The sequence below is a fragment of the Anabrus simplex genome, chromosome 9 (genome assembly GCF_040414725.1).
Source record: "Anabrus simplex isolate iqAnaSimp1 chromosome 9, ASM4041472v1, whole genome shotgun sequence".
In the NCBI taxonomy this organism is placed as follows: Eukaryota; Metazoa; Arthropoda; class Insecta; order Orthoptera; family Tettigoniidae; genus Anabrus; species Anabrus simplex.
In genome coordinates, this window is record NC_090273.1 from 81,428,769 (window position 1) to 81,454,361 (window position 25,593).

The 25,593-nt window shown below is 43.5% G+C and overlaps 1 protein-coding gene across 1 annotated transcript in view; it reads right to left on the reverse strand.

Annotated features, from left to right (window-relative positions):
- Dscam1 (Down syndrome cell adhesion molecule 1) overlaps positions 1 to 23,674 on the reverse strand; it is a 915,831-nt gene extending 892,157 nt beyond the window's left edge. The window contains exons 1-2 of the mRNA XM_068229242.1: positions 23,625 to 23,674; positions 23,183 to 23,335 (exon numbers count right to left, since the gene is read on the reverse strand). Coding sequence (XP_068085343.1) covers positions 23,183 to 23,240 — 58 coding nt within the window. The 5' untranslated portion in view covers positions 23,241 to 23,335; positions 23,625 to 23,674. The remainder of the gene's footprint in view (positions 1 to 23,182; positions 23,336 to 23,624) is intronic.
- Positions 23,675 to 25,593: the final 1,919 nt, after the last annotated feature.

The following is a 25,593-nucleotide window of genomic DNA, read 5'->3' on the forward strand; positions in this document are numbered from 1 at the left end:
TAGATTTCTCCAGACCTTTTTGTGTTTTGCTGATCAAGTCACTGGTACTAGCATCGGAAATGTATTGGCTTATTTAATAATAATAATAATAATAATAATAATAATAATAATAATAATAATAATAATAATAATAAGTGGACAACGGAAATCCGCCAAGATCTGGAAAAATCAGGAATCAAAGTGGCCGACATCGTTGACCGAACCTGCTACAGAACGAAAATCAACAAGCGGGAAGTAGTCAGAGAGAAACCACAAGAATACAGGAGCTAAGTGGACAGAAGAACGAAGAACCACGATGAGAGAAAAATTGAAGGCTGTCTGGCAAAGAAGGAAATGCACAACTTCTAAGTGAGCTTTGCGTGATCAGTTTTCTGGTCTTTTTCGCATCTAATAATAATGGTTTTATATTCCACTAACTACTTTTACGGATTCCGGAGAAGTCAAGGTGCCAGAAGATTGTCGCGGAGGAGTTTTCTTATTTGCAGACATGTCTACCAACACGAGTCTGGCGTATGTGAGCACCTTCAAATATCACTGAACTGAGCCAGGATGGAACCTGCCAGATTGGTGTCACACAGCCAGCGCCATCCCCGGTGTATTTAACGAGCTGTCTTCACTCGACACTGTGCAGAGTTATCAACCCGTAACGAAGCGAGAAAAAAGTACAAAATACAAGCCACACTCAAGTCTGTTTCTACTAAAGAATATTTCAACCCGAGAGTAATACGAGGTCTACCTCTGTAGTGTAGCGGTTCGTGTGATTAACTGCTACGTCCGGAGTCTCGGGTTCGATTGCCAGCTATGACACGAAATTTGAAAAGTGGTACGAGGGCTGGAACGGGGTCCACTCAGACTCGGGAGGTCAACTGAGTAGAGGGGATTCGATTCTCACCTCAGTCATCCTCGAAGTGTTTTTCCACTTCTCCAGGCACATGCCTGGATGGTACCTAACTTAATGCCACGGCCGCTTCCTTCCCTCTTCCTTACCTATTCCTTCTAATCTTCCCACCCCCTACTAGGCCCCCGTTCAGCACAGCAGCTGAGGCCACATGGACGAGGTGCTGGTCCTCCTCTCCAGTTGTATTACCGACCCAAAGTCTCACGCTCCAGGACACTGCCCTTGAGGCGATAGAGGTGGGATCCCTCGCGAGTCCGAGGGAAAAACTAACCCTGGAGGGTAAACAAACTAAGAAAGAAGAGATACACGAGACAAAATCAATAATCATAAACTTCAGGCTCGATGCTGGCTCATCCCGGTGATATTTAAAGGTACTGTACTTAAATACGTCAGCCCTTTGTCCGTAGATTTAAAGGCTCGTAAAGGAACTCCTGCGGTGCAAAATTCCGGCACCGGAAAAGTAGTTAGTGGTACGGCAAAATAACTTCAAGACCCAGGACAGTCGAAGAATCCGAAACACCACAGCTTCTTTATCCACTCTCTAGCAGCACAGTAGCCTTTATTGTAGACTCATTTCTCGAAACAAATAGCCGAATAACTGTGCACGTACAGTGAAATAACCAGTCCTCCACACATACCTGAAATCATTGTAAGTATAGTGAATCACCATGCCTAGAGCAGACAGGAAATGATGTCAGGCAAAAAAATAAGACGAATGTATAACAGACGGGTCATCCAGGAAACATTCAACGGAAATTATAAACTACTCAGGGTGTCTCCAATGTTCACAACTTGAGCAGGATGTATACAACTCAGTTTCCGGTTAATAAGAACCAATACATTGTCAAAGATCTCATATACCGGGCGAGTTGGCCGTGCGTGTAGAGGCGCGCGGCTGTGAGCTTGCATCCGGGAGATAGTAGGTTCGAATCCCACTATCGGCAGCCCTGAAAATGGTTTTCCGTGGTTTCCCATTTTCACACCAGGCAAATGCTGGGGCTGTACCTTAATTAAGGCCACGGCCGCTTCCTTCCAAATCCTAGGCCTTTCCTATCCCATCGTCGCCATAAGACCTATCTGTGTCGGTGCGACGTAAAGCCCCTAGCAAAAAAAAAAAAAAAGATCTCATAAGGTTAGTCTACCGAAGTGCATACTTGACACATAAAGAGTAATGAATAATAGAAAATAATGAAGGTTGAACAAATAATTTCCCGTCGTTTCGTTTTAGGCGTTCGGCACATCGAGGTCAAGAAATGAGTTTATTTACTATATGTATGTATTCCAGTATTCCCAGAATTTTACATTTTAGGCAGTGATTTAATGTCGCACTAACACATGAAATGTTCTCGGCTAAGCAAGGATGGGAAAGATTCAAACGAAGCGTCGAAATTGACGAGCAAGCAGCCAGAAGGCGTAAACTTAAAATGCTTGCATACGGTGGCTGAAGCCATATTATAATTATTATTATTATTATTATTATTATTATTATTATTATTATTATTATTATTATTATTATATGCGGCGAGCTGGCCGTCCGTTTAGGGGCACACAGCTTTGAGCTTGCATCCGGGAGATAGTAGGTTCGAACCCCACTGTCGGCAGCCCTGAATATGGTTTTCCGTGGTTTCCCATTTTCACACCCCACGTTCGTCTGATATTTGGTAGTTTTACTGTTCTCACTGGTTTATTCCGTTCTCTGTTTTAAACAAGAGTTGCCCACAGTCTGTTCAACTACTATTACGATCTTACACCGGGCAGGAGCGTGTCGTTGTTCTATGTCCTATTATGTTATGTACAGTCTGTCGACATTTCGAACGAATTACAGTATTCTTTATCATGGTGACTGGTGTGTACCTACTCGAATACACCCAGTAATCTATTTTAGCTGCCGATTATCAAGAATCGAGCAGGGGTAAATCAGTCGCAACAGTGTGTTCAAATAGCGCTCTATGATAGCAGAAGTCCTCGTAACTCCTACAACACGCCATGTATGCCAGCTGCTCACAGCGCAAGCCTGCAGTTACGACGTCACGTCTTAGTAAATGTTTGTACAAGTATCACTCATTCTGCGTCTAATTAATATCTTTAAGTATTAATTCACTGATGACGTAGACCTACTCACGTATCCTGAAGGTAAATTAAGCTATATTAATTAAATTTTATTAATGACAGCAGACGTAAGCAAGTTAATGATAAAAGTTAATGCAGCACGCCAGGGTCTTGGATGTCGGAGAGAAGACCCACGCGATATGGATGGAAAAACATTTGTCTGACTGGCATATCGCACAACCCAGCGGCAATCTTAACACAATCAACTGAATCTATTTGAGATATTTACTTCTGTAGTGAACTAATGAAAGAAAGAAATAATAAAATCTAGCATGAAATGAATACCGCACATTCAGTCGCTCTCGCAATTGAGCCTACACTCTGTTTATTAACATAAATAATTACAATATTATTGAAAAGAACACAGTACCTACGTCATCGCGCGAGTTGGCCGTGCGGTTAGGGTCGCGAAGTTGCGAGCTTGCATTCGGGGATAGTGGGTTCGAATACTGCTGTCCGAAGCCCTGAAGATGGTTTACGGTGGCTTCCCATGTTCACACCAGGCAAATGCTGGTACCTTAATAAGGCCACGGCCGCTTCCTTCCCACTCCTAGCCCTTTTCTGTCCAATCGTCGCCATAAGACCTATATGTGTCGGTGCGACGTAAAGCGAATTCTTTTTTTAAAAAACGTACCTACGTCACCGCCAAAGAGTAGAGCTTTCAAAATATTACTGACCAGGAGCAATTGAAAATGTGTGACCAAAACTTGTCGCGCGTTTCTACGAGGTCGTGTATGAAGTGAGATGAATCCTCGTAGCAGGTTTTTATGACCGGATGTCCTTCCTAACTTCAACCTCATCAGAGAAGTTCACGAGATGAGAAGAAATGAATGACGTGATATTAGTAAGAAGGGGTCATGTGAACGAATCGTATCCATATTTCATTGTAATTTTTGTCCTAAATGGAGAAAAATAATTTCTTTCACGCAAATCAACAGTAAACTGATAAATGCCATTATTACTAGAGAAATATAGATACGTAAATACGGCGACTATTTCGCTGTAGACACGACTTTCTGTGGCATTCCGCTTCATCGTGCCGTCTTCTATTTCCTTCCTGAAGTCCAGGCCTAGCACCGAGGAATGGAAGTGCTATGTCTGTGAATTCTCATTCTCTTTGTCCAGCACGGGCAGTTCAAACGGGAAAATGGAGGTGAAAAGTTTGTCGTAGGTACCACGAAAATGATCTTTTGTTGAAAGAAAAATAGCATAATGCCTGAACCAATACTAATATTAATGAGTTACGAGCACAAATCATTAACTCCCCCCACTAAGTAACGTCAAGCAAACCACAGCAAAGAAGATCAAAGAAGTTAAGTGAGCAAAGACTTCACACACAAAAGTGTTACATGAACAAAAGACATAATGAAGCGCTGTGACGTAGTAGAATTCATACTCCTGATGTAGGAACGTATGTATAATATTTCTAACGGTATTTATTAATTTACCACTAATTTTACTCTTAATTTCTGTAATAACAATTATTGTCTTCCGTCTGGGACAAAAATTATAATGAAATTTCATGGATACGATTCGCTCACGTACCCGTAAGAAGGGAAAGGTGAAGCCCGGAGCCGGTACATAGTCCAATTCTGTCAAACAGCACCAAGGAGTGTACTTAAGTCTCGAAGCCGCTATCCGGCGGACGAATCACCATCAACAGCGTCATATGTCTCCAGGCTTTTAGCACGCAATCCAGTGATTAGAAATTATACACTATCACCTTCCCTACCCTGCCACATTCTGATAGCGAAGATTTTTTTTTTTTTTTTTTTTTCGACCAACAGCAGTGAAACCAACTAAGCACGGTGTCAGACCATATAGACTTCACGCCTTAACAATCACGGACACCAGGTAGGCTGAGCAGTTGAAAATGAAACCTAAAATATAAAAGGTTACAGAAAACAATACAAGATGGCCTATACGACACTAATTCATAAAATTTCAGGAGGAGGCTCTCTGCTGAAACAAAAGAGCTCATGACAAAAGATAAAGACGTTCCTGGTGACGAGAACAACAGAAAGTAGCCCAGATATCTAACATAGCACGCGAAGTTCTTAGGCAATGAAAAGGAGACAAAGGCCAGCAGAAAGAAAGAAGGAAGAATTGATCTAAGAAAATGTTCTTGGTGGGAGTAAGGGACGTGTTCCATTGTTCAGGGTGCGCTACAAGCGGAGCGCATTAGCGGAGAGGATCGATAGAGTGAACAGAACAGTTCTGCCTGCTTTCTGCAGCTTGCTCACGCACGGCAGAGAGTGGGGGCGCTAAATATAGCCCTCCGCTGTTCTACAGACTGGCAATCTACGATACAACTACGCATCGGAATACAATCCAGAGATATAGGGTAACATTCATCACTGTTGAAAGAAGGTGATAAAAGCAGAGGGGGTCTAACATCTAGGTCATCGGCCTCTAATAATGCAAGGTGCTACGACATGCAAATTTAAACTTCAAATGTATCCACTGACCAAAATCTAAAACAAATGGTGATAAAAAAATTACCGTGAAACGAAAATAATCAGTGAATCCAATTCGTTGTGTCTTAATTAGGCCTACTGGGATGATACAAATTATCTAAAGGAGTCCAAAATTCAGGTCACCGGTCCCTCATTATGTTATTAATCAATGGTAAAGCAGAACCATGGTGTTCCTCCTATAGTGGTACTAATCACAGGCAACGTATAGTCGTCGTTTTTTTTTTCTTTCGCATGGTGGTACTAATCGCAGGTAATGTAGACTCCTCGCATTTTTCGCATGGTGGTACTAATCACAGGTGATGTAGACCCATGGTGCTCCTCACATAGCGGGACTAATCACGGGCGCCGGTATTCCCATGGTGTTCCTCACTTAGTAGAACTAATCACGGGCCACGTATACTCCTAGTGTCTCTCACACAGTGGTACTGATCATAAGCAATTCCGGCCCCGCTGTGTAAAGGGCAACGCGTCCGCCTGTCACGCGGCGGCCCTGTGTTCGATTCCCGGCCGGGTCAGGTTTTTTAAATTGTAAATGATCAGTATCCCTGGCCTGGGGATTGGGTGTTTGTGTCGTCCTTAAGGTTCCTTTCCTCACATTGGACACTCTACACTTCCGCAATTACAATTGCACGCAGGTTCATATCATATGGTGCAAGTAGTGGCATAAGATCTACAGAGGTCGACGCCACAAACGAATATCATTAAAAAAAATCATAAGCAATGTTGACCCTCGGTGTATCACACATTATGGTAACGCCCACAGGCAACAAAAACCCACGGAGTTCCTCACATAATAGTACTATACTCAGGCAACGCAGACCAATGGTTTTCCTCACACAGTGGTACTAATCACGGGCGCCAGCCAAACCCGTGGTGTTTCTCACATAGTGGTATAGTACAATCACAGGCAACGTAGACCCATACTGAACACAGTAGAACCGACCAGTGGAATACACATGATGATACTTATCACAGGCAACGCCCAGACCCGCAGTGTTCCTCACATAATAGTACTGTTCCTGTATAACGTAGACCCATGGTTTTCCTCGCAAGGTGGTACTAGTCGCAAGCAACGTCGACCCACGGTGTTCCGCACCTCACGGTACTAATCACAAGCAGTCTCATGGTTATGTCATCCCCTCGTTGCCCCTTTTAGTCGCCTATCATTATTATTATTATTAATATTATTATTAGTATTTGCTTTACGTCGCATCGACACAGAGGTCTTACGGCGACGATGGGATAGAAAAGGCCTACGAGTGAGCAGGAAGCGGCCATGGGTTAATTAAAGTACAGCTCCCGCCATTGCCTGGTGTGAAAATGAGAAACCACGGAAAACCATCTTCAGGTCTGCCGAAAGTGGGGTTCGAACTCACTATCTCCCGGATGCAAGCTCGCAGCTGCGCGAACCGCACGGCCAACTTGCGCGGTCGTCGCCTCTTACGACAGGCAGGGGATACTGTGGATGTAGTCTTTGCCTGCGTCCCCCACCCACAATGGGTAGATCGGTTTGAACCAAAACGAAACGAACCGATATGGCATGTATGTATGCATCTATGTATGTCGCTCAGATCCGTTTCCTGATACGGGTCGGGGTTGAGATGAGATCAAATTATATGGCATGTATTTACGACCGGATGCCCTTCCTGTCGAAAATCTCAGTTAAGGAGCTAATGAAGATAAACTCAATGATAGTGAATGAAATTGGGTAAGGAGGTACAAGGAATTGGGTGTGGCTTTTTAAAGTGAAAATACGAAACGACAGAAAACTATTCTCAGGGCAGCCGATGGTGGGATTCAAACGGATCCATCTGCCGAATACAGAGATTGGCTGCATAGCCGTAGCGCGTTAGAACACTAACCGATATGCCATCAAAAATGAAATATAGGTAAGAATTTTGTCTGTACATTGCTCAGAATTTAAAAAAGAATTGTCATCTCTGTCTTTCTTTGTGTACGCGCATCACGAAAAAGTAGCTGAAGAGAAGTTAATGAATAAAGCACTATAGTCTAGGTATACATTCTTAAATTATAATCGGCTGATGACAAAGTTTATCCAGTTCCTTTACATAAAACGAAACTTTTTGTTATGAACATCAGTTAGGCCTACAGAGTAAAAATATGTCCTTGATAAAGAATTGGTCACCGGGCGAGTTGGCCGTGCGGTTAGAGTCGCAGCTGTGAGCCCGCATTCGGGAGATAGAGGGTTCGAATCCCACCGTCGGTAGCCCTGAAGATTTTCCCGTATTCTCCTATTTTCATACCAGCCAAATTTTGGGGCTGTACCTTAATTAAGACCACAACCGGACGAGTTGGCCGTGCGGTCAGGGGCGCGCAGCTGTGAGCTTGAATCTTGGGGATAGTGGGTTCGAACCCAGCCCTGAAGATGGTTTTCCGTGGTTTCCCATTTTCACACCAGGAAAATGCTGGAGCTGTGTCTGAATTATGGCCACGGCCGCTTCCCTCCCATTCCTAGGCGTTTCCTATCACATCGTCGCGATAAGACCTATCTGCGTCGGTGCGTCGTAAAGCAAATTCTAAAAATAAAAAATAAAAAATTAAGGCCACCGCCGATTCCTTTCCAAATCCTAGCCCCTTCCTATCCCTTCGTCGCCGAAAACCTTTGATATATTAGTAGAAAAAAAACTTAAAACCCGTTTCCGAACTACAGAAATTAACCAAACGCGGGTAAAAACCTCAGGCCGTTCAAGAATGCAACCCGAGGTCCTACGGGCAGAACACACACCGCTGATTACTCAGCCAAGGAGGTGGACTACGACCCCAGTACTAAGACATGCTCATTAAAATTTATGAACTCGTGTCTGCATCCGATCAAATAATCAAGACTTACAAGCAGTAAACTACTAACGACATCTCAAATGCTAACAACTTCCGTCGGAAAATTTCTCAGCTAACAGTAAGCTACGTTCGATTAGTTCTCCCAGTTGTTTCCATCTCCTCTCTGGCATTGCCAACCTCAATTAAGACTGAAAACAATGGTGCCTCTTCGTGCCTTGATAGACTTCTAACGGCGTGTAATGCAAGGGCCACGCATCAAATGCACAACACATCGTAAGCCCACGCCCCGAGTTCCCATATTTAGATACGGTGTCTCAGGACACCAAAGTCATTGCGCGTCAAGTGACAGACCGGCGAGATAAGTGGCAACTACATTCTTACCGAATTAATGAATATCAAGGTCAACCGCAGTATGACGAGCTAGCGTACATGACGTGAGAAGTTGGGACGCGGCTCTGGATTTAACAGAAGGTTATAGTGTGTCAGGCCATGGATTCTTATGTGTCTTTGTCTCACCAGCGCGCGCGCGCGCGCGTGTGTGTGTGTGTGTGAGCGTGTGTGTCCAAAAGCCATATGAGTAGCCATTGGGACCTAAAACTAGAACAGTAAATCCCTGGCCCGGCATAGCCTGCCATTCATCCATACCGTACATCACAGCCTGCACGGTTGCTGGGTAACATTTGTCTGGCCATCCATTTATACCTCACATCACAGCCTGAATTTTCCCTGTGGGTGGGGGCGGTAGAATAACACCCACGGTGTCGCCTGCCCGTCGTAAGAGGCGACCAAAAGGGACCCTTAGTTGAGTCCTGGCATTGGTTCCACTTATCTATTCTATCTGACCACTCTTGGCCAACTCTTGTACTTTTCCGAGTCCGACAGTAATAGAGCATTCGAGGCCCAGGGAGTCCAACTTCACGCCCTTCGTGATCCTTGTCTTTCTCTGCCCGATACTTTCATTTTTTGAAATGTCGGATCCCTTCCATTCTCCCCACCCCTCCCCCCCGATTGATGGTAATAGTGGATTGGCTAGTTGTACTTTATCTTGAAACAATAATCACCACCACCATCTCACAGCCTGCACGGTTGCTAAGTAACATTGTCTGGCCATTCATCCATACCTTACAGCCAAGCATGCACGGTTGCGAGGATTACAATTCCGTAACGCGTATTTTTAGATGGCCCCTAGCCATAATTCGGGAGATAGTGGGTTCGAACCCCACTGTCGGCAGCCCTGAAAATGGTTTTCCGTGGTTTCCCATTTTACACGGCCGCTTCCATCTCACTCCTAGCCCTTTCCTGCCCGCTCGTCGCCATAAGACCTATCTGTGTCAGTGCGACGTAAAAGCAACCTGTAAGTAAGTAAGTAAGTAAGTAAGTAAGTAAGTAAGTAGGTAAGTCGTCTGTATTCGTGGCGAAGTTAGGGCTCAAGGCCCTCTCTTACACCTAACTACAACATTTAAAAAATTATTGAACAGAAATGTAACTTAATTTTTTTAAATACAACAAATCATTAAAAAATAGGCATATAATAGTACTATGGAGATACAGTAGTAATAATAGAAATAATTATAGAATGGAAAACATGACAATATAAATGAACATAATAATTATAAAATTAACAAGAGGAAAAACCTATAACTAGCAACTACATTTCTAATTTTTATGAAGATATGCTCATTCACGCACTCATCCACACTTCACTCATCGTACAAGTCAGCTAGAACTTGTCATTCATTCCTTAGCCATAAGACATATTTATGTCAAAATGTATTTAACGATTCTTCAAAGATCGATTCGAAGAAACGTCAGTGTCGGAAACTCTCTCTGAAAAGAAATTCAGATTAGATCAGATCAACAGATTAGTCTTTTGCAGGCCTTTTTAAAGCGGTGACTGTGACGATTTTCCAGTCCTACCACCAGTAGCATTTCAGCTTTGTGGTATCATCTGAGAGCTACCTGATGTGACAAACTAAGAAAGCTAAGCAGTACGACTAAAAAGGCGATACGCAGACTACTCCAATATCTGCAGGCTGGAGAATAATCGACTTGGCAGACCAAGGCTCTCGTTGAACTGTTTACACATTACTAGTAATTTATATTTTGAGCATAGGAGGCAACCATCTAACCAACTACGCAATGCAGATGGCCTCAAATGATAACTTGTCCTTTCCTCGAGTCCAGCCAGTTGACTCATTCCTTCAGTGGTTCAAAAAAAATCGATGCTGAGCGTTAATACATGGAGGAAGAGGACGGGAGCCCCCTCAAGAATAAGGGGTGTCGGGGGAATAACGAGGGAAGAGGAAAGAGGGCATGAAGTACGGCGTTAGATAACACAGTGGCCCTCAGAAAACTAACACAGCTGCGGGTATAAGTGAATTAGAGAGACGACGTGGGACTGAAAGAATTGTGGTATTACCACAAACGAGTAGTGTAGTTTTAGGGGTGGAAAGAGTATGACTTTTTTTTTAAATTGGCTTTACGTCGCACCGACACATATAGGTCTTACGGCGACGAAGGGATAGGAAATGCCTAGGATTGGGAAGGAAGCGGCCATGACCTTAATTAAGGTACAGCCTGGTACGAAAATTGGAAACCACGGAAAACCATCTCCAGGGCTGCCGACAGTGGGGTTCGAACCTACTATCTCCCGGAGGTAAGCTCACAGCCGCGCGCTCCTAACCGCACGGCCAACTCGCCCGGTCTGACATTAATCAGCCTGCTGAATTTATGTCACTTTTGATACATTCACAGTCACTATACCGTCAAGCGTACGAAATACTTCGCATGAATAGCAAAGGGTACACAGTTCCGTACAACTTTAGCACACATTAAACCAACATTTCGTGTAGCTCCTCTGTAGATCTGGCCACTAGATCCCAGGATCGAGAGTTCAACCTGGCAGAGATATTCGTATTTTTGAAGGGAAAAAAGAATTCAATTCGGCACTCCGTGTCGTACGTTGTCCTCGTGCAAAAGAACTCTGGTGCTACATTCGGTGCTTACCCGGCAAAAGTTAATTAAAATCTCAGCCATGGGTTACGTAACAGAGTTTCGGTGTCTGAGCCATCTAGTGGCATAAAATGGAAGGTCAAAACTGACATCCTGGAAACGAGAATTACGTCAAATTAAAATGCCCGCATCTGGTAGCCGAGACCATAAAATACTACTACTACTACTACTACTACTACTACTACTACTACTACTACAACTGATCCTTAAAGTGCCAATTCTCTATGGTCTGACACCGTGCTTAGCTGGTTCGAGTCCCGTTGGTGGAAAAATCAATCACCAGCAGAATGTTGGCCGACAAGATCGAAGAGGTGGTAGTATACAATCTCTAATCACTGTACTGCGTGCTAAAAGACTGGATTCAATTCCAAACCTCTCCACAGTGCTCATATGGAGTGAGGGCATATGACTCAGTTGATGGTGATTCGTCCGTCGGATGGAGACGTTAAGCCTTGCGCAGACCCCTTGGTGCTATTCGACAGGAGTAGACTGTGTGTCGGTACCGAGTTTCACCTCCTCCCTTCTTACTATCATATCGCGTCATCCATTTCCATTTACTCTCTGATGAGGTTGACGTCAGGAAGGGCATCCACTCGTAAAAACGCGCTACGAAGATTCACCTGGCTTCATACCCGAGCCCGTAGAGAAACGAGACACACAGGAGAAAGATGACGTTAGAGCCCAACTTGTTAAAACACTGTAGGTTAGAATGCGCCCTTTTTGTCTATCTCAGTTGGGACTGAAGGCGTGAACGTGGTACCGTGCCAAGAAGAAGAAGAATGCCACGCTGAATATCTCAGATGGTAGAGCGTTGATCTCCTGAGCTCAATTCGTGGATCATTTCGGTGGTATCTGAAGGTGATCAAATTCGTTTCGTTTTTCGCTCCTTGCTTTACGTCGCACCGACACAGATAGGTCTTATGGTGACGATGGGATAGGAAAGGTCTAGGACTGGGAAGGAAGCGGCCGTGGCCGTAAAAATGGGAAACCACGGAATACCATCTTCAGGGCTGCCGACAGTGGGATTCGAACCCACTATTAGCTGCGCGCCCCTAACCGCACGACCAACTTGCCCGGTGTACTCAAATTCGTGAGCCTCGTGTCGACAAATTTACTGGCACTTCAAAGAACGCCTGGGCAACAATACCACGGCGCCTCGCAGCCTCAGACAACCGTAAAAGTAGTTATCATCACCACCACCACCATCATCATCATCATCATCATCATTTCCGGGCTGAGTGGCTCAGACGGTTAAGGCGCTGGCCTTCTGACCCCAACTTGGCAGGTTCGATCCTGGCTCAGTCCGGTGGTATTTGAAGGTGCTCAAATACGTCAGCCTCGTGTCGGTAAATTTACTGGCAGGTAAAAGAACTTCTGTGGGACTAAATTCCGGTACCTCGGCGTCTCCGAAAACCGTAAAAGAGTAGTTAGTGGGACGTAAAGCAAATAGCATTATTCATCATCATCATCGATTGGTCCCAGCCACTGGGAACTAGATGTAATTATTATTATTATTATTATTATTATTATTATTTATTTATTTATTTATTTATTTATTTATTTCACAACTTTTTAGTTAGTAATCCAGCACGTATTTCGATATTTTACATATAAGAAATATAGCTTAATCATAATTTACATAAATTTATAATATACACCTTCATTATTAGAGGTTGCAGCCTTTTCTATTTATGGTCCATACTGAGCATTCATGAATGTTCTGACAATGTTGCAAGTCTTCAAAATAGTAGCCTTTTGTGCCACATTGTGAGTGTAGATGGGGAGCTGTAGTGTCTTTAAGTTTTCTGGAAATGATTTTGGTGTGAGTCCAGTGGGAAAAAGCAGAAAAGGAAGAATATGTCACTGTCTTGTTTCCAGATCCTTGCTACTTCCGTAGTCAGAAGAGTATATTTATCGACCTTCTCTCTGTATTTCTGCTTCATATTGTCGTCATTCGAGATAGCGATGTCAATGGGATGTGTGTGTTTATTCTTTTTGTCTGTTAATGTTATGTCTGGTCTATTGTGCGGAGTTGTTTTATCTGCTTATATCATTCGATCCCAGTAGAGTTTAAAAGTTTCATTTTCTAGTACACTTAGTGGGGAGTATTTGTAGCAAGGCACCCTGTTCTGGATTATATTATTATTATTATTAATTTTGATCATTCTCCTCCGCAACCAAGCTTCCTATCTCGTCCGAAGTACTACGCCGTGTTCGCTTTGCTTATTCATTCAGTGGGGGTGTCTCTCACACAGAGGGTTGGGCAATTAGTATGTAAATTTGAGGGATGAGTCATTTCCGAGTTTCAAACAGGAGACCCTGCTGCAGGGTGCGTTGCTCGCCAACACAATTGAAGCTTTCACAACGTGCTGTACCATTAGGCCCGCCCACGTCGCTGCCTCTCACAGAGATGTGAACCAAGGGTTATAAAACCCCAGCACGACTGTGAAATGGGGTCGTCGAGTTGGCTTCAGCCTGGTCCGTGGTCCGACAGTTCTACACTCCGACCGGCCAACCGAGCAGAGGAGGGATGCCCACGGCTCTAATGTGCCTCTGCATTCCCCTTCTTCATGGGAGGAATGAAAATAATTTAGTAGTAGTAGCAGTGAAATGGTAATTCTCAGCCAGAGACAACCGAGATAAAGGCATCAGTAACCTAGGGTAATAATTTTACGCTTTAAGCAGCAATGTCCAATTACAATTAAAATCACAACATTGACCTCCTTGTTGTAAGAAGAAATAAAACAGCGAGGTAATTAGCCCTACTTAAGGGAAACTCGATGTGAAACCCGCTTTTTTTAGGGTCCATTATGTAGAGCCATCTATGAAACTAATAGTTCCAAGACTATCAAATTTTGCTCACCTTTATACTCATCCAGGAGTGGCCCCATGGGTAAATGGTTAGCATGCTGGCCTTTGGTCCAAGAGATCCTGGATCGGGGATTTTAACTTTCATTAGTTAATTCCTCTGGTACGGGGGTGGGTATCTGTGGTTTTGCCAAGAATTCATTTTAGGTAAGGCCCCAACCTCACAGACGTGAAGTCGCCTATAGGGCGTCAACTCGAAAGACCTGCTCCAAAAATCAACTGCGGCAAAATACTTGCATAGTGTGAACCACCTACTGTATCTCTCTTAGTTTATCCCCCCAGCCATACTGTCCAAACATCAATTGTGCGCGGACAGCGCTGGCAGAAAAATAGTCTTCCTTAATAATAGTTAATCTAGTGAAAAAATTCTCTCTCGATTTTCTAGGAAAAGCTTGAGAGATGCAACAGCGTACTTCCTGCGCAGTATATTATCGTAAGGGTCGTCTACAAGATGTGAAGTTCAAACAAATCGGTATCCTCAAGGTACATCTCCATGTCTGTACGAGTTGTGTAAACAGGAGACGCTGGAAAATTTTGCCCACTTTTCAACATTTAAATGCTCATTAAAAGTGTCAAAACCGTGGAAATAAACAGCAATCTTTTAGGAATTATTACTATCACTTTGCAATACTAATGATATCTCCGTTCGTGGTTCCCAAATACTCTTGTAGCCATCCGTACTACCCTAAAAACTCTTGTAATGGTTCATAGAAATTCAGAAGACAGAAGGTGGCTGTGGGTTTATATGAACCATTACAAGCGTTTTTAGGGTAGAAGACTGACTGGTATAAGGACAGCTGCAGCAGCTGCGGGTTCACCCCCACAGCTTAATAGGCCAGTTGAATAGCCTCCTCGGATCACCAGCGCTGTCTGGTCTGGTGGAATGTCACACAGTTTCCACCCGTTCTTATAAATGTTTACTTACAGTCAAGAAAGAAAGATAAGACAGACAGACGTGCCAAGAAAATACAAGACGAAACGGTTCGAAAAAAAGGAGCCGAAGAGAAGGAGAAAGGAAAAACAGTATTTCTATACTACTGCCCCCTGAAAAATTATAATTTCAATATGTAGCCTACACACATAAAATCCTAATGTGTTATCGGACAAGTGATGATTCGATCGTAAGAATGGTGAGAATATGCTATGGTAAAACTAGAAACTGAATCCCTTATCCCTGGTACAGATTAGAATCTCACTGCTATCATTCACTTGGCCCAATTACGTCATCCACCTGACTCGAAACTGCAGGAAAATAAGGAGGGGGTCATGACAGCCGACAGGCGTATCCATGGCCTAATACAGGTGGCTCTGGAACAGAGGGCTATGTTCAAGACGTATCAGTGGAAATGCAGATAAAAAATGTATAATTCAGAAGACAAGAGGATTCTGATCTGACTTCCAAAACTTTCTTGACAAAGCACTCAAGGATTCGACCTCCACCAATACTGTGAAACCCTGCACTGAAAGGAAGAGAAACTATGAATGAGATGCATCGTTCGAATTCTAGCCTTGATAACTCGAAGCAACCATTTTACTCCACCACCATCTTACTGTCACACTCATTGCACGGTTTACAAGAATAAACTTGCAGGAATCTTCACAGACATTATCTGACGCCTAAACCTCCCATCAGATCTTGATAGAATCTGATGGCTTTGGTAAACAAGTTCAGTGTATCTCTATATTACAGCACTACCCATCGCTGAAAAGTTACTGAAGTACTCACAAACCACAGGGTTCGTAGGAGAGGCTAACTTAACCCTCTACTGCATGAATTAATTTTCGTTTCCGTTTGGTGAAGAAAATTTCAAGCTTTAATGTTCAACATTCGCTCAGTGTATTAGATGTACCAGCAATTCTTAACTGGGGCTAATAGCTTAACACTCATATGTGATGTGGATTGCCATTGTTGAATATATATACGATTTTTCACGATTTTACGTACTGCAAGGTGGTAATGTCTTTGAGGTTGAGCCAGAGGTACTCCTGAAGCCTGTGGTAATGCGATGGGGAGGGCCCACATAAAATAAACGGTGGTTGGTTCGCGTGGATGTTGACGGGGTGGAAGGAGTACCTCTGGTTGTAGGGCTGTTTTGTCTTATGTAAAAAAAAAATCACTGGGATATGTGTTTAATTGACTGTACAGTTGAAGGTGTGCCGTAAAACTACCTCTGTCTACAATATTTATCTATTTATACAGGTGAAAAGTTATTTGTTGCCTAAAGGCAACAGTATGCAGTAGAGGGTTAATTAGAAATCAGTCCCCACTCGTGTAAACCCTGAACAACAGACTGACGACCGTGCTATATGACACCTGATTAAAAAAGAAAAACAAACCTTTGCAGACGAGATGGAGAGTTTATAAGTGCGCGGTGTGTTCTGGTATGGGCTAGATCAAATTTGTTACCTTAATTAAGGTACAGTCCCAGCATTTGCCTGGTGTGAAAATGGGAAACCACAAGAAACCATCTTCAAGACTGCCGACGGTGGGATTCGAATCCATCATCTGCAGATGCAAGCTCACAGCCACAAGACCCCAACCGCACGACCAATTTGCTCGGTGACAGAAATTTAATTAATGATCATACACATGTCACTATGAAGCAGCATCTGATCCTTCGGTAAATCTAAGTGGACCGGGCGGAGTTGGCCGTGCGGCTGTGAGCTTGCATCCGGGAGATAGTGGGTTCGAATACCACTGTCGGCAGCCCTGAAGATGGTTTTCGGTGGTTTCCCCATTTTTACACCAGGAAAATGCTGGGGCTGTACCTTAATTAAGGTCCCGGCCGCTTCCTTCCAACTCCTAGGCCTTTCCTATCCCATCGTCGCCATAAGACCTATCTGTGTCGGTGCGACGTAAAGCCACAAGCAAAAATCTAAGTGAATCACTGCACATTATTTTTGGAGTTAACGTGGGGTAGGCCTTTTCTCATTTTTCATCTTCCTCGTTTCTCGGATGCGTATTCAAAATTCACTGCCTGGGCGGAGATAGAACATGCGACATCTAAAGGCTACTCGTGGAACTCCCCCTCCATAAGAATGCGGTACGCCAGTCTGGAAAGCAAACGCTGGAAGGAGAATGTGATGGCCATTGATGTGGTAGTACTCTCCCCCACCATCACGGGTAAGACCCACCGATGTAACACTTCAAACTACTATCAGCGCCGTTAGATACACCATAACTAGAGCCCTGCACGGATGCGAAGTTAGTGTCCTGGCGGGTGCAATCTGTATGGCAGTGCGGATAATTTTGCTGATAATTTCTTAAAAATGAAATTTATTAATTTTCATTCAGGTATACTCTCATTTTTGCTTGTGGTTCGGCAACCCTTGACATTGGTATGGGTGAATGGTGATATATAAAGATTCTCGAGACCATAAAGCCGTTAATCTGAACCTAAAGCTAACTGGATCCTGACCTCAATTAATGGAAGGAATAGAGGTCGAAACTTCTGTAGTTGTTGCCAGAGAAAATCCCTCGTAAACCTGTGATTGTGGGGGTTCTAGTGCCAGGTATCAGGCATATTGTTTTATGTTAACAGATCTATCCGTTTCAGTACCTTGGGTGTAATATCCTGTAGATCAATATTTACAATATCCGCGGATAACCACTCGCGGATGCGGATGAATGAACTGCGGATGGGGAGCGGATAATATTTTGTATATCCGCGCACGGCTCTAACCATAACCCCTTAAAAATGGAACGACATTTCTACTGCATGGGTGGAAATACTTTGGCAGGGAGAGGTCTCGTCTGAATGAACTATCCGAAATACCCCAATAAAACTAAACGAATAGCGAAAAATGTTCACCACACAAAGCATCTCATATTCATTCGTGCTTCGCGCATCGTAGCGGAGCAAGCCTCCATGAAGAAGGTAAACTGTCCGGAGATCCTCCGACGATGACAACTGTAGTGTTAGTTATTTTCCAGAGTCCTGGAAGCCCTATTCCAGTTCCGAAAAAAGAAAAAAAATCATAATAACATTACAACAGACTCTATGCCAGGAATATCGGATGCCTGCAAGTACACAGATAGATACTTAAAATGTGAACCTTATGTCATCGAACACAGTAACGGCGATTAGAGAGAGGGGGAGGGGGCGCTCCCATATTTGTGCAGGAAACAATTTTTTTTCCATTTTAGCCGGCTGAAACTAGGAAGTTATAGGGATTATTAAAAAAGCCATTTGTACAAGCCCTATTGTCTTAGCAGCAAATTATTTCCTTTATTTTATTATTTCTTTCTTGTGAACCGGCCAAACTTAGGACCACGCCAACACCACTTCACTTCCTTCTTATCATCCCTTCTTCTCTCCTCTTTCTCCACAGTGCCTTCGTTCTTTCAGAATGTTGTGCTCTTCTCTCTTCAGTCCATCTTCCCCCTCTGCGCTCTTTCTTTTCTTCAACCAGAACTTTTATGTTGGAAAGTCTTTTCCTGAATTGGTCTCTATCACGACATTCTTCATCTGCAATTCCTAACGTCTTGAGTTCTTCCTTCATCTGCTTGGCATAAACCCCCCTGGCTTTTCAAGTAGTATATTTTATTAAAAATTTGTTTATTTAACCTTGCTGGACCCATTCTGACCATGTGTCCATAGAATCGCAGCCGTCTTTTTCTTATTGTTGTTTCCAGGTCTTCTGTTCTTTTGTATATCTCCTTTGATCGTAATCTGTAGTTTCCCTCTACCACCCCTGGGCAGTAATTCGTCCTTAATATTCTCCATTCGATCTTTAGTGGTTTTTCCAGGTTCGTTAGTGTTGCTGTTTCCACCCCATACAGAATCACTGGTTTTACCGCAGCATCATAATGTCTTAGTTTGGCATTAATGGAAAGATTATTTTTGTTGTAAATGGCTTTGGTGGCAGTGTTTAGCCTTTCCAACTTAAGTCTCCTATTTTCCATGGCCTCTTTATCCATCCCGTTGCTGCTGATAATCTCTCCCACGTATTTAAACTGCTTTGTGACCTTCACTTTTCTTTTATTATTAACAAAATTATTAGCGGAAATACGCACAAAATGCCTTTCGTTGCACTAACCGATTTGTGTAGCGCCACTGTAAGTAGTGGATACTTTGCATATGTTGTGAGGAAGGATAGCAGGGGTATATATATTTTTTTTTTCGGCTAAGGTCATGGACACAGGGGTATGATTCACCCGTTTGCCACGCGCATTCATCAGTCTGGCAGTCTCTTTAGTGTCTTATTATTTCTTAGTGTGTAGTCAAATAGTAAATGTTTTTTTAAACTGTAAATTCGCTCAGAGAGCTTCAAAAAACTTACCATTGTGTAGCTTTTTTCTTCCCAGTTTTGATGTGTATCTCCCCCCCCCCCCCGCGGCCGCTATTATCCTAACAATCCCGGGTAAATTTGTTGTCTGTACAATCTTTTGCCCCCCGTTCCCCCACCTCTAATTCCTAATCACCGTTACTAATCGAACAGACGATAAAAGAAGTCAAACTGGTCAAAGTGCGGAAATAAAAAATAAAAATATTTGCATATGATACAATTTTTCCCCGAGGACCTAGACAAGTTACTGAGAAGGACTACGAGATGAAATTAAATATAAAAGAAAAGTAGCGAAATGTAGCCGAGTGAAGTCAGGAGATTCACGTTAGGATATATATTTTGCTATCCGTTTAACATATGGTAGCACAAATTCGGACAGGTTTTCGGCGACGATGGAAAATGAAAGGGTTAGGAATGGGAAAGAAACTGCCATGACCTAAATAATTATTATTAATAATTTTACGACCCACTAACTCCTTTTTGACGGTTTTCGGAGACGCAGAGGTGCCGGAATTTTGCTCCGCAGGAATTCTTTCACGTGCCAGTAAATACCGACACAAGGCTGACGTATTTGAGCACCTTCAAATACCACCGGACTGGGCCAGGATCGCACCTGACAAGTTAGGTTCAGAAGGCCAGCGTCTCAACACGTCTAGCCATTCATCTCGGCAAAATGTAAGGTACAGCCTCAGGATTTGCCGGGTGTGAAGACAGAAAATGTATCCTTAGGTCCGCTGAAGATGGGGTTCGATCCCGCCATCTCCAAAATGCAAGCTTACATCACCACAGCCCTTAAAGCTTAGCCAATCCACTCGGTAAATAACTTCTTAGAGGAAGTAAACAAATATTCTTACTTAGAAAGCGGAATAATAAAATAGAATAATCAAATCAACACCGAGCGACTTGGCCGTGCGGTTAGAGTCGTTTAGCTGTGAGCTTGCATTTTTTTTTTTTTTTTTGCTAGTTGCTTTACGTCGCACCGACAAAGAAATTAAGGTACAGCCCCAGCATTTGCCTGATGTGAAAATGGGAAACCACGGAAAACCATCTTCAGGGCTGCCGATAGTGGGGTTCGAACCCACTGTCTTCCGGATGCAAGCTCACAGCTGCGCGCCCGGTGGTTTCCCATTTTCACACCAGGCGAATGCTGGGGCTGGAAACTGACGCTACGGTCGCTTCCTTGCCAATCTTAGCGCTTTTCCAAACCTGCCTCGGCTAAAACCTTCGATGTGTTAGCGCGACGTTTTACATCACTAGTTAAAGAAAAGGCCAAATCAAGGATTTTATTTCAAACACATATAATATCCGCCTGTATGGTGTAGTGGTTAGTGTGATTAGCTGCCACCCCTGGAGGCCCCGGTTCGATTCCCGGCTCTGTCACGAAATTTGAAAAGTGGTACGAGGGCTGGAACGGGGTCCACTCAGCCTTGGGAGGTCAACTGAGGAGCAGAAGTGGGTTCGATTCCAACCACACAACCATCCTCAAAATGGTTTTCCGTGGTTTCCCACTTTATCCTCCTGGCAAATGCCGGGATGGTATCTAAATTAAGGCCACGGCCGCTTCCTTCCCTCTTCCTTGTCTATCTCTTCCGATCTTCCCATCCCCCCACCCCCACAAAGTCCATGTTCAGCGTAGCAGATGAGGCCGCCTAGGCGAGGTACTGGTCCTCCTTCCCAGTTGTATCCCCGACCCAAAGTCTCACGCTCCAAGACACTGTCCTTGAGTCGATGGAGGTGGGATACCTCGCCGAGTTCAGGGAAAACCCAACCCTGGACGGTAAACGGATTAGGAAAGAAAGAATATTCATTATCTGATTTTAAACACAGAAAGGCAACTTAGAATATATTTCTAAAGATCTGAATGAGGAGTGTGATATTGCACGGAAGTACAGCAAGGACACAGGCAAAAGAAAGAGATCAGAAGCCTTTAAAAACTGTTGTTAAGGAAACCCCTTGAGGATAAGGTGAGTACATGAGATGGCGTACGGAAAAATGCTCAATCAAGTCGGAGGGAGCACGAAGACATCGCAAAATTTGACTATAAAAAGAGATGGATTCGTAAGGGCACACCCTGAGACACTCAGGGCTTGTTTTAGGGGTAAAACCACAGAGGGAAACCAATTCATGAATATGATAGATTGGAGTAGGCGTACGCTTCGGCTCGTTGGCTGAGTGGTCCGCGTAGTAGCCTTCGGTTCAAAGGGCCTCGAGTTCAATCCCGGCCGGGACGGAGATCTGATCTGCGTAAGGTTAATTTCTCTGACTCGGGGTTTGAGCGTTTGTGTACAACGCACCACAGAAACGCGCGGTAGTGAATACGGTACATCTCTCCGCATTGGATTGACGTTAGGAAGGGCGATCGTAAAACTGGACCAAATCCATATGAAGCTTCGACCCCAATACATAGGCAAAAAGAAGTAAATAATAATAATAATAATAATAATAATAATAATAATTTTTCGGATTACCGAGCAATTGGCTGTGCGGTTTGGGTCACGTACCTGTCAGCTTGCATTCGGGAGAGTGGGTTCGAACCCCACTGTCGTCAGCCCTGAAGATGGTTTTCCGTGGTTTCTCTTTTTCACACTAGGTAAGGCTGTACCTTAATTAAGGCCACGGTCGTTTCCTTCTCACTCCTAGCCCTTTCCTATCCCATCATCGTCATAAGAGCTATCTGTGTCAGTGCGACTTAAGACGGACTGTTATTTTTCGGACTGCCGGGCTGAGTGGCTCAGACGGTTAAGGCGCTGGCCTTCTGACCCCAACTTGGCAGGTTCGATCCTGGCTCAGTCCGGTGGTATTTGAAGATGCTCAGATACGTCAGCCTCGTGTCGGTATATTTACTGGCACGTAAAAGAACTCCTGCGGGACTAAATTCCGGCATCTCGGCGTCTCCGAAAACCGTAAAAGAGTAGTTGTATGTATGTTCAGTCTTCAGCCCTAAGGCTGGTTGGATCCTCAACAGCTCTGCCATCAGCTGTCATAGATGGCCTAGGCATTGCTGAAGAGACCTAAAACCAATTACATTATTATTATTTTTCGGAGACGATGAGGTGCCGGAATTTGGCCCACAGGAGTTCTTTAACTGTGCCAGTAAATCTACCGTCACGAGACTGACCTATTTGAGCACCTTCAACTACCACCGGACTGAGCGAGCATCGAACCTGGCAAGTTAGGCTCAGAAGAGCTACTCAGCCCGGCAAGAAGTAGATACAGGACAAAAGAGTTACGTACAGATGAAGAGGTTAGGGTAGTAGGGAGGGCAGATGCAAACCAGTCTGTAAATTGTGAAGAAAATACGGGATAATTGTCCACTATATAAGGCGAGGGGCCAAGAAATCATCTCTAATTACCAATAATGATGCGTGTTTACTGTCCCATTTATTTTAATGATTTAAAAACTCGTCGGAATGCTGGAATTTTGCCTTGAAAGTGGCAGTATATTAACTGACACAAATCTCTTGCATTTAAACACACTTAAATGTCAACCGGCTGCGCCAGGAAGCGATCCCGGAACCTTCAGCCCTTCAACCAAATACGATACTCAACCGGTGAAGATGATTTTCAATAAACTTTTGTGTTAGTCTCAATCATTTCTACTGTGAACCTCCTCCTTCCATCCACCACCCCCGTCTATGCTATGCAAAATTCTACGAAACAAAACAAAGCAATGGATGAAATAAAAGGAACCAATATCTTCAAAAGTTACAAAAATTGTACTTGGACTTACCTAAGCTGCATAGTACAAGCAGTGTAATGGCACACTGCCACATAATGCGTATTATCATCTTGCTTATTCAAGCAATCTGCGTCTTCATATACACTCTTGCTGTCACTGGTATACTATTACCACTACACAACGGATAAAACACCACAGACGTATCTGAAAAGAACGATTAATTGTAGAGGGAAATGTTCTAAAAAAATATTAAAATATCTGAACGAAAAACGTAACTAAAAATAAACCGAAACAACGCAAAATAACTTTATTCCGATGCCCGCTGTCAAAACAGACTGTCAATAATGCCGGTCTACGTGCAAAACTAAAGAACTAATAAAAACTACAGTGAAAAAAAAAAACAGAAATGAACTAAAACCGATAAAGAAACGCCGGAACAAATCTCACAAAAGCACAGAAGCTTTTGTCAATAAAATAAACCGCGCGAACGTACCAAGAAGCTAAGGAGAAAGCGGGCAGCACGTAACTACACCGCACAACGCCTTATCGACGAATGGAACCTGGCTCTGGCCGGAGCTTGCCTCGGTGTAGGATCGCTCACTAGACAGGCGCAGAACAGCACTTGACCTTGTGCGCGAGTCTATACCAGTGCTGCCAACCCCGTTGAGAAGTCTCCCAAGAGAATTTAGAGGATGCGAAATAATTATCTCTCATAAAGTAATTCTAAATTTTCTTATTAACATATGACCAACAGCGTACCTAAAATATTCATTTAGAGCGAAATAATTTGCACCAACATTATGAAATATTACCGCCATCTACAAATGTTCAGTATCGGCCAATGTTGGATGCAGCGTGTAGCAAAGAAAAAACGATAAACGATTTGCAGGCATATGCCAGGGAATGGCGATATGATAGCAAATCCTGGCATTTTCCTTTCACAGAACATTACGGCCCCTACTAATATCGAGTAGATTAAAACGTCATTACATTTCCAGTTATTTTCTTTAAAGTATCAGGAATCTGCTTGAAATTTGTAACACATACTAAATGTTAGGGATCTTAAATAACAATGGACATAAAATTAATTCAACAAAGAATGTCTGCCATGTCTCCTACTCGGAGGGTGGTTGGATCCTCAAATATCAACACCAAAGTTGATGTGGTTATAGGGAGAAAGCAAAAACTAATGACGGTGCTACAATGATGCGAAGGCGTACAAGACACAGAGAGGTCTTACGGCGACGATGGGATAGGAAAAGTTTAGGAGTGGGAAGGAAGCGGCCCCGGCCTGGTGTGAAAATGGGAAACCACCGCCGACAGTGGGATCGAACCCACTATCTCCTGGATGCTAGATCACAGCTGCGCAACCCTACCCGCACGGCCCACTCACCCGGTTTTCCTTCTTGTAAATGCACCGCTCAAGCTTATTCGTCTACTAATGTCATTCCACGCCATCTCTCCACTGACAGTTCGAAACATACCAACCACATAGTCGAGCATCGGTTTCCTTACACCCAAGTCTACCCAGACGAACGTCTGTAACATTCTCGTAATACTAATCCTTTGTCGGAAACCACACAGAACAAATCGTGCTGCCTTCCTTTGGATCTTTTCTAGTTCTCGTATGAAGTAGTCCTAGTGTGGGTCCAATACACGTGAAGAATAGGACAAACGGCCGGGAAATTTAAGTTACTTCGAGATACCGAAAATTCGAGTAATGGAGGTTCGAGATATCGACGTTCGACTCTACTTGTCCAAAAACCCGGGAGCCTGTGATCATCCTGTCCAATATTGTTTTGACAGTGGTGACTTTAAATGTTCCACTTGCTCTTATCTCAGCTTCGTTAGGTGTGGTTGGTGGACAATTGTTTCGCGCTTTCAACGTTTCCACCACGAGCATCATTGTTGTAGAAGCTATAAGGAATAGGCTAAATAGTTTTCGTGTGTAACGTCCCTTATTATACTGATTAACCTTTATTTTCACCATAACAATATTATTTTATTGCCCTTATTGACCTACAATCAATGCAGGAATTAAATTATTTCTCTTAACAATACTACATCATTTCGCGACGTGCTGCGCAATTACAGTCGAACCTCGATATCTCGAACCTCGATTACTCAGTATCTCGAAGTAACTTTATACTAAGGCCCACGAGAGTTGAAGTCTGACGTTTAGCGCCACCAGCGAGAAAAAGTTGACTATCGCTGCACGAAAATGGTCTGTTGCTATGGCAACGATTACAGAGATGCCACATTTAAGGATGCTATCGCCACGTGGTTGGCTTGCTCTCAGTCGCTTTTGTTATATTATTCGGAGTGGCACTGTGTTAGATGTGTTCATTGTTGCTGGTTTATGTAATAATTTAAGTGTTTGCCGAATATTATTTTCGTTCGGTTTTTTTTCTTTTTTTTTTGGTAAGTTAATCAGTGGGTAGTTGTACAGTTCTATTCTCTAT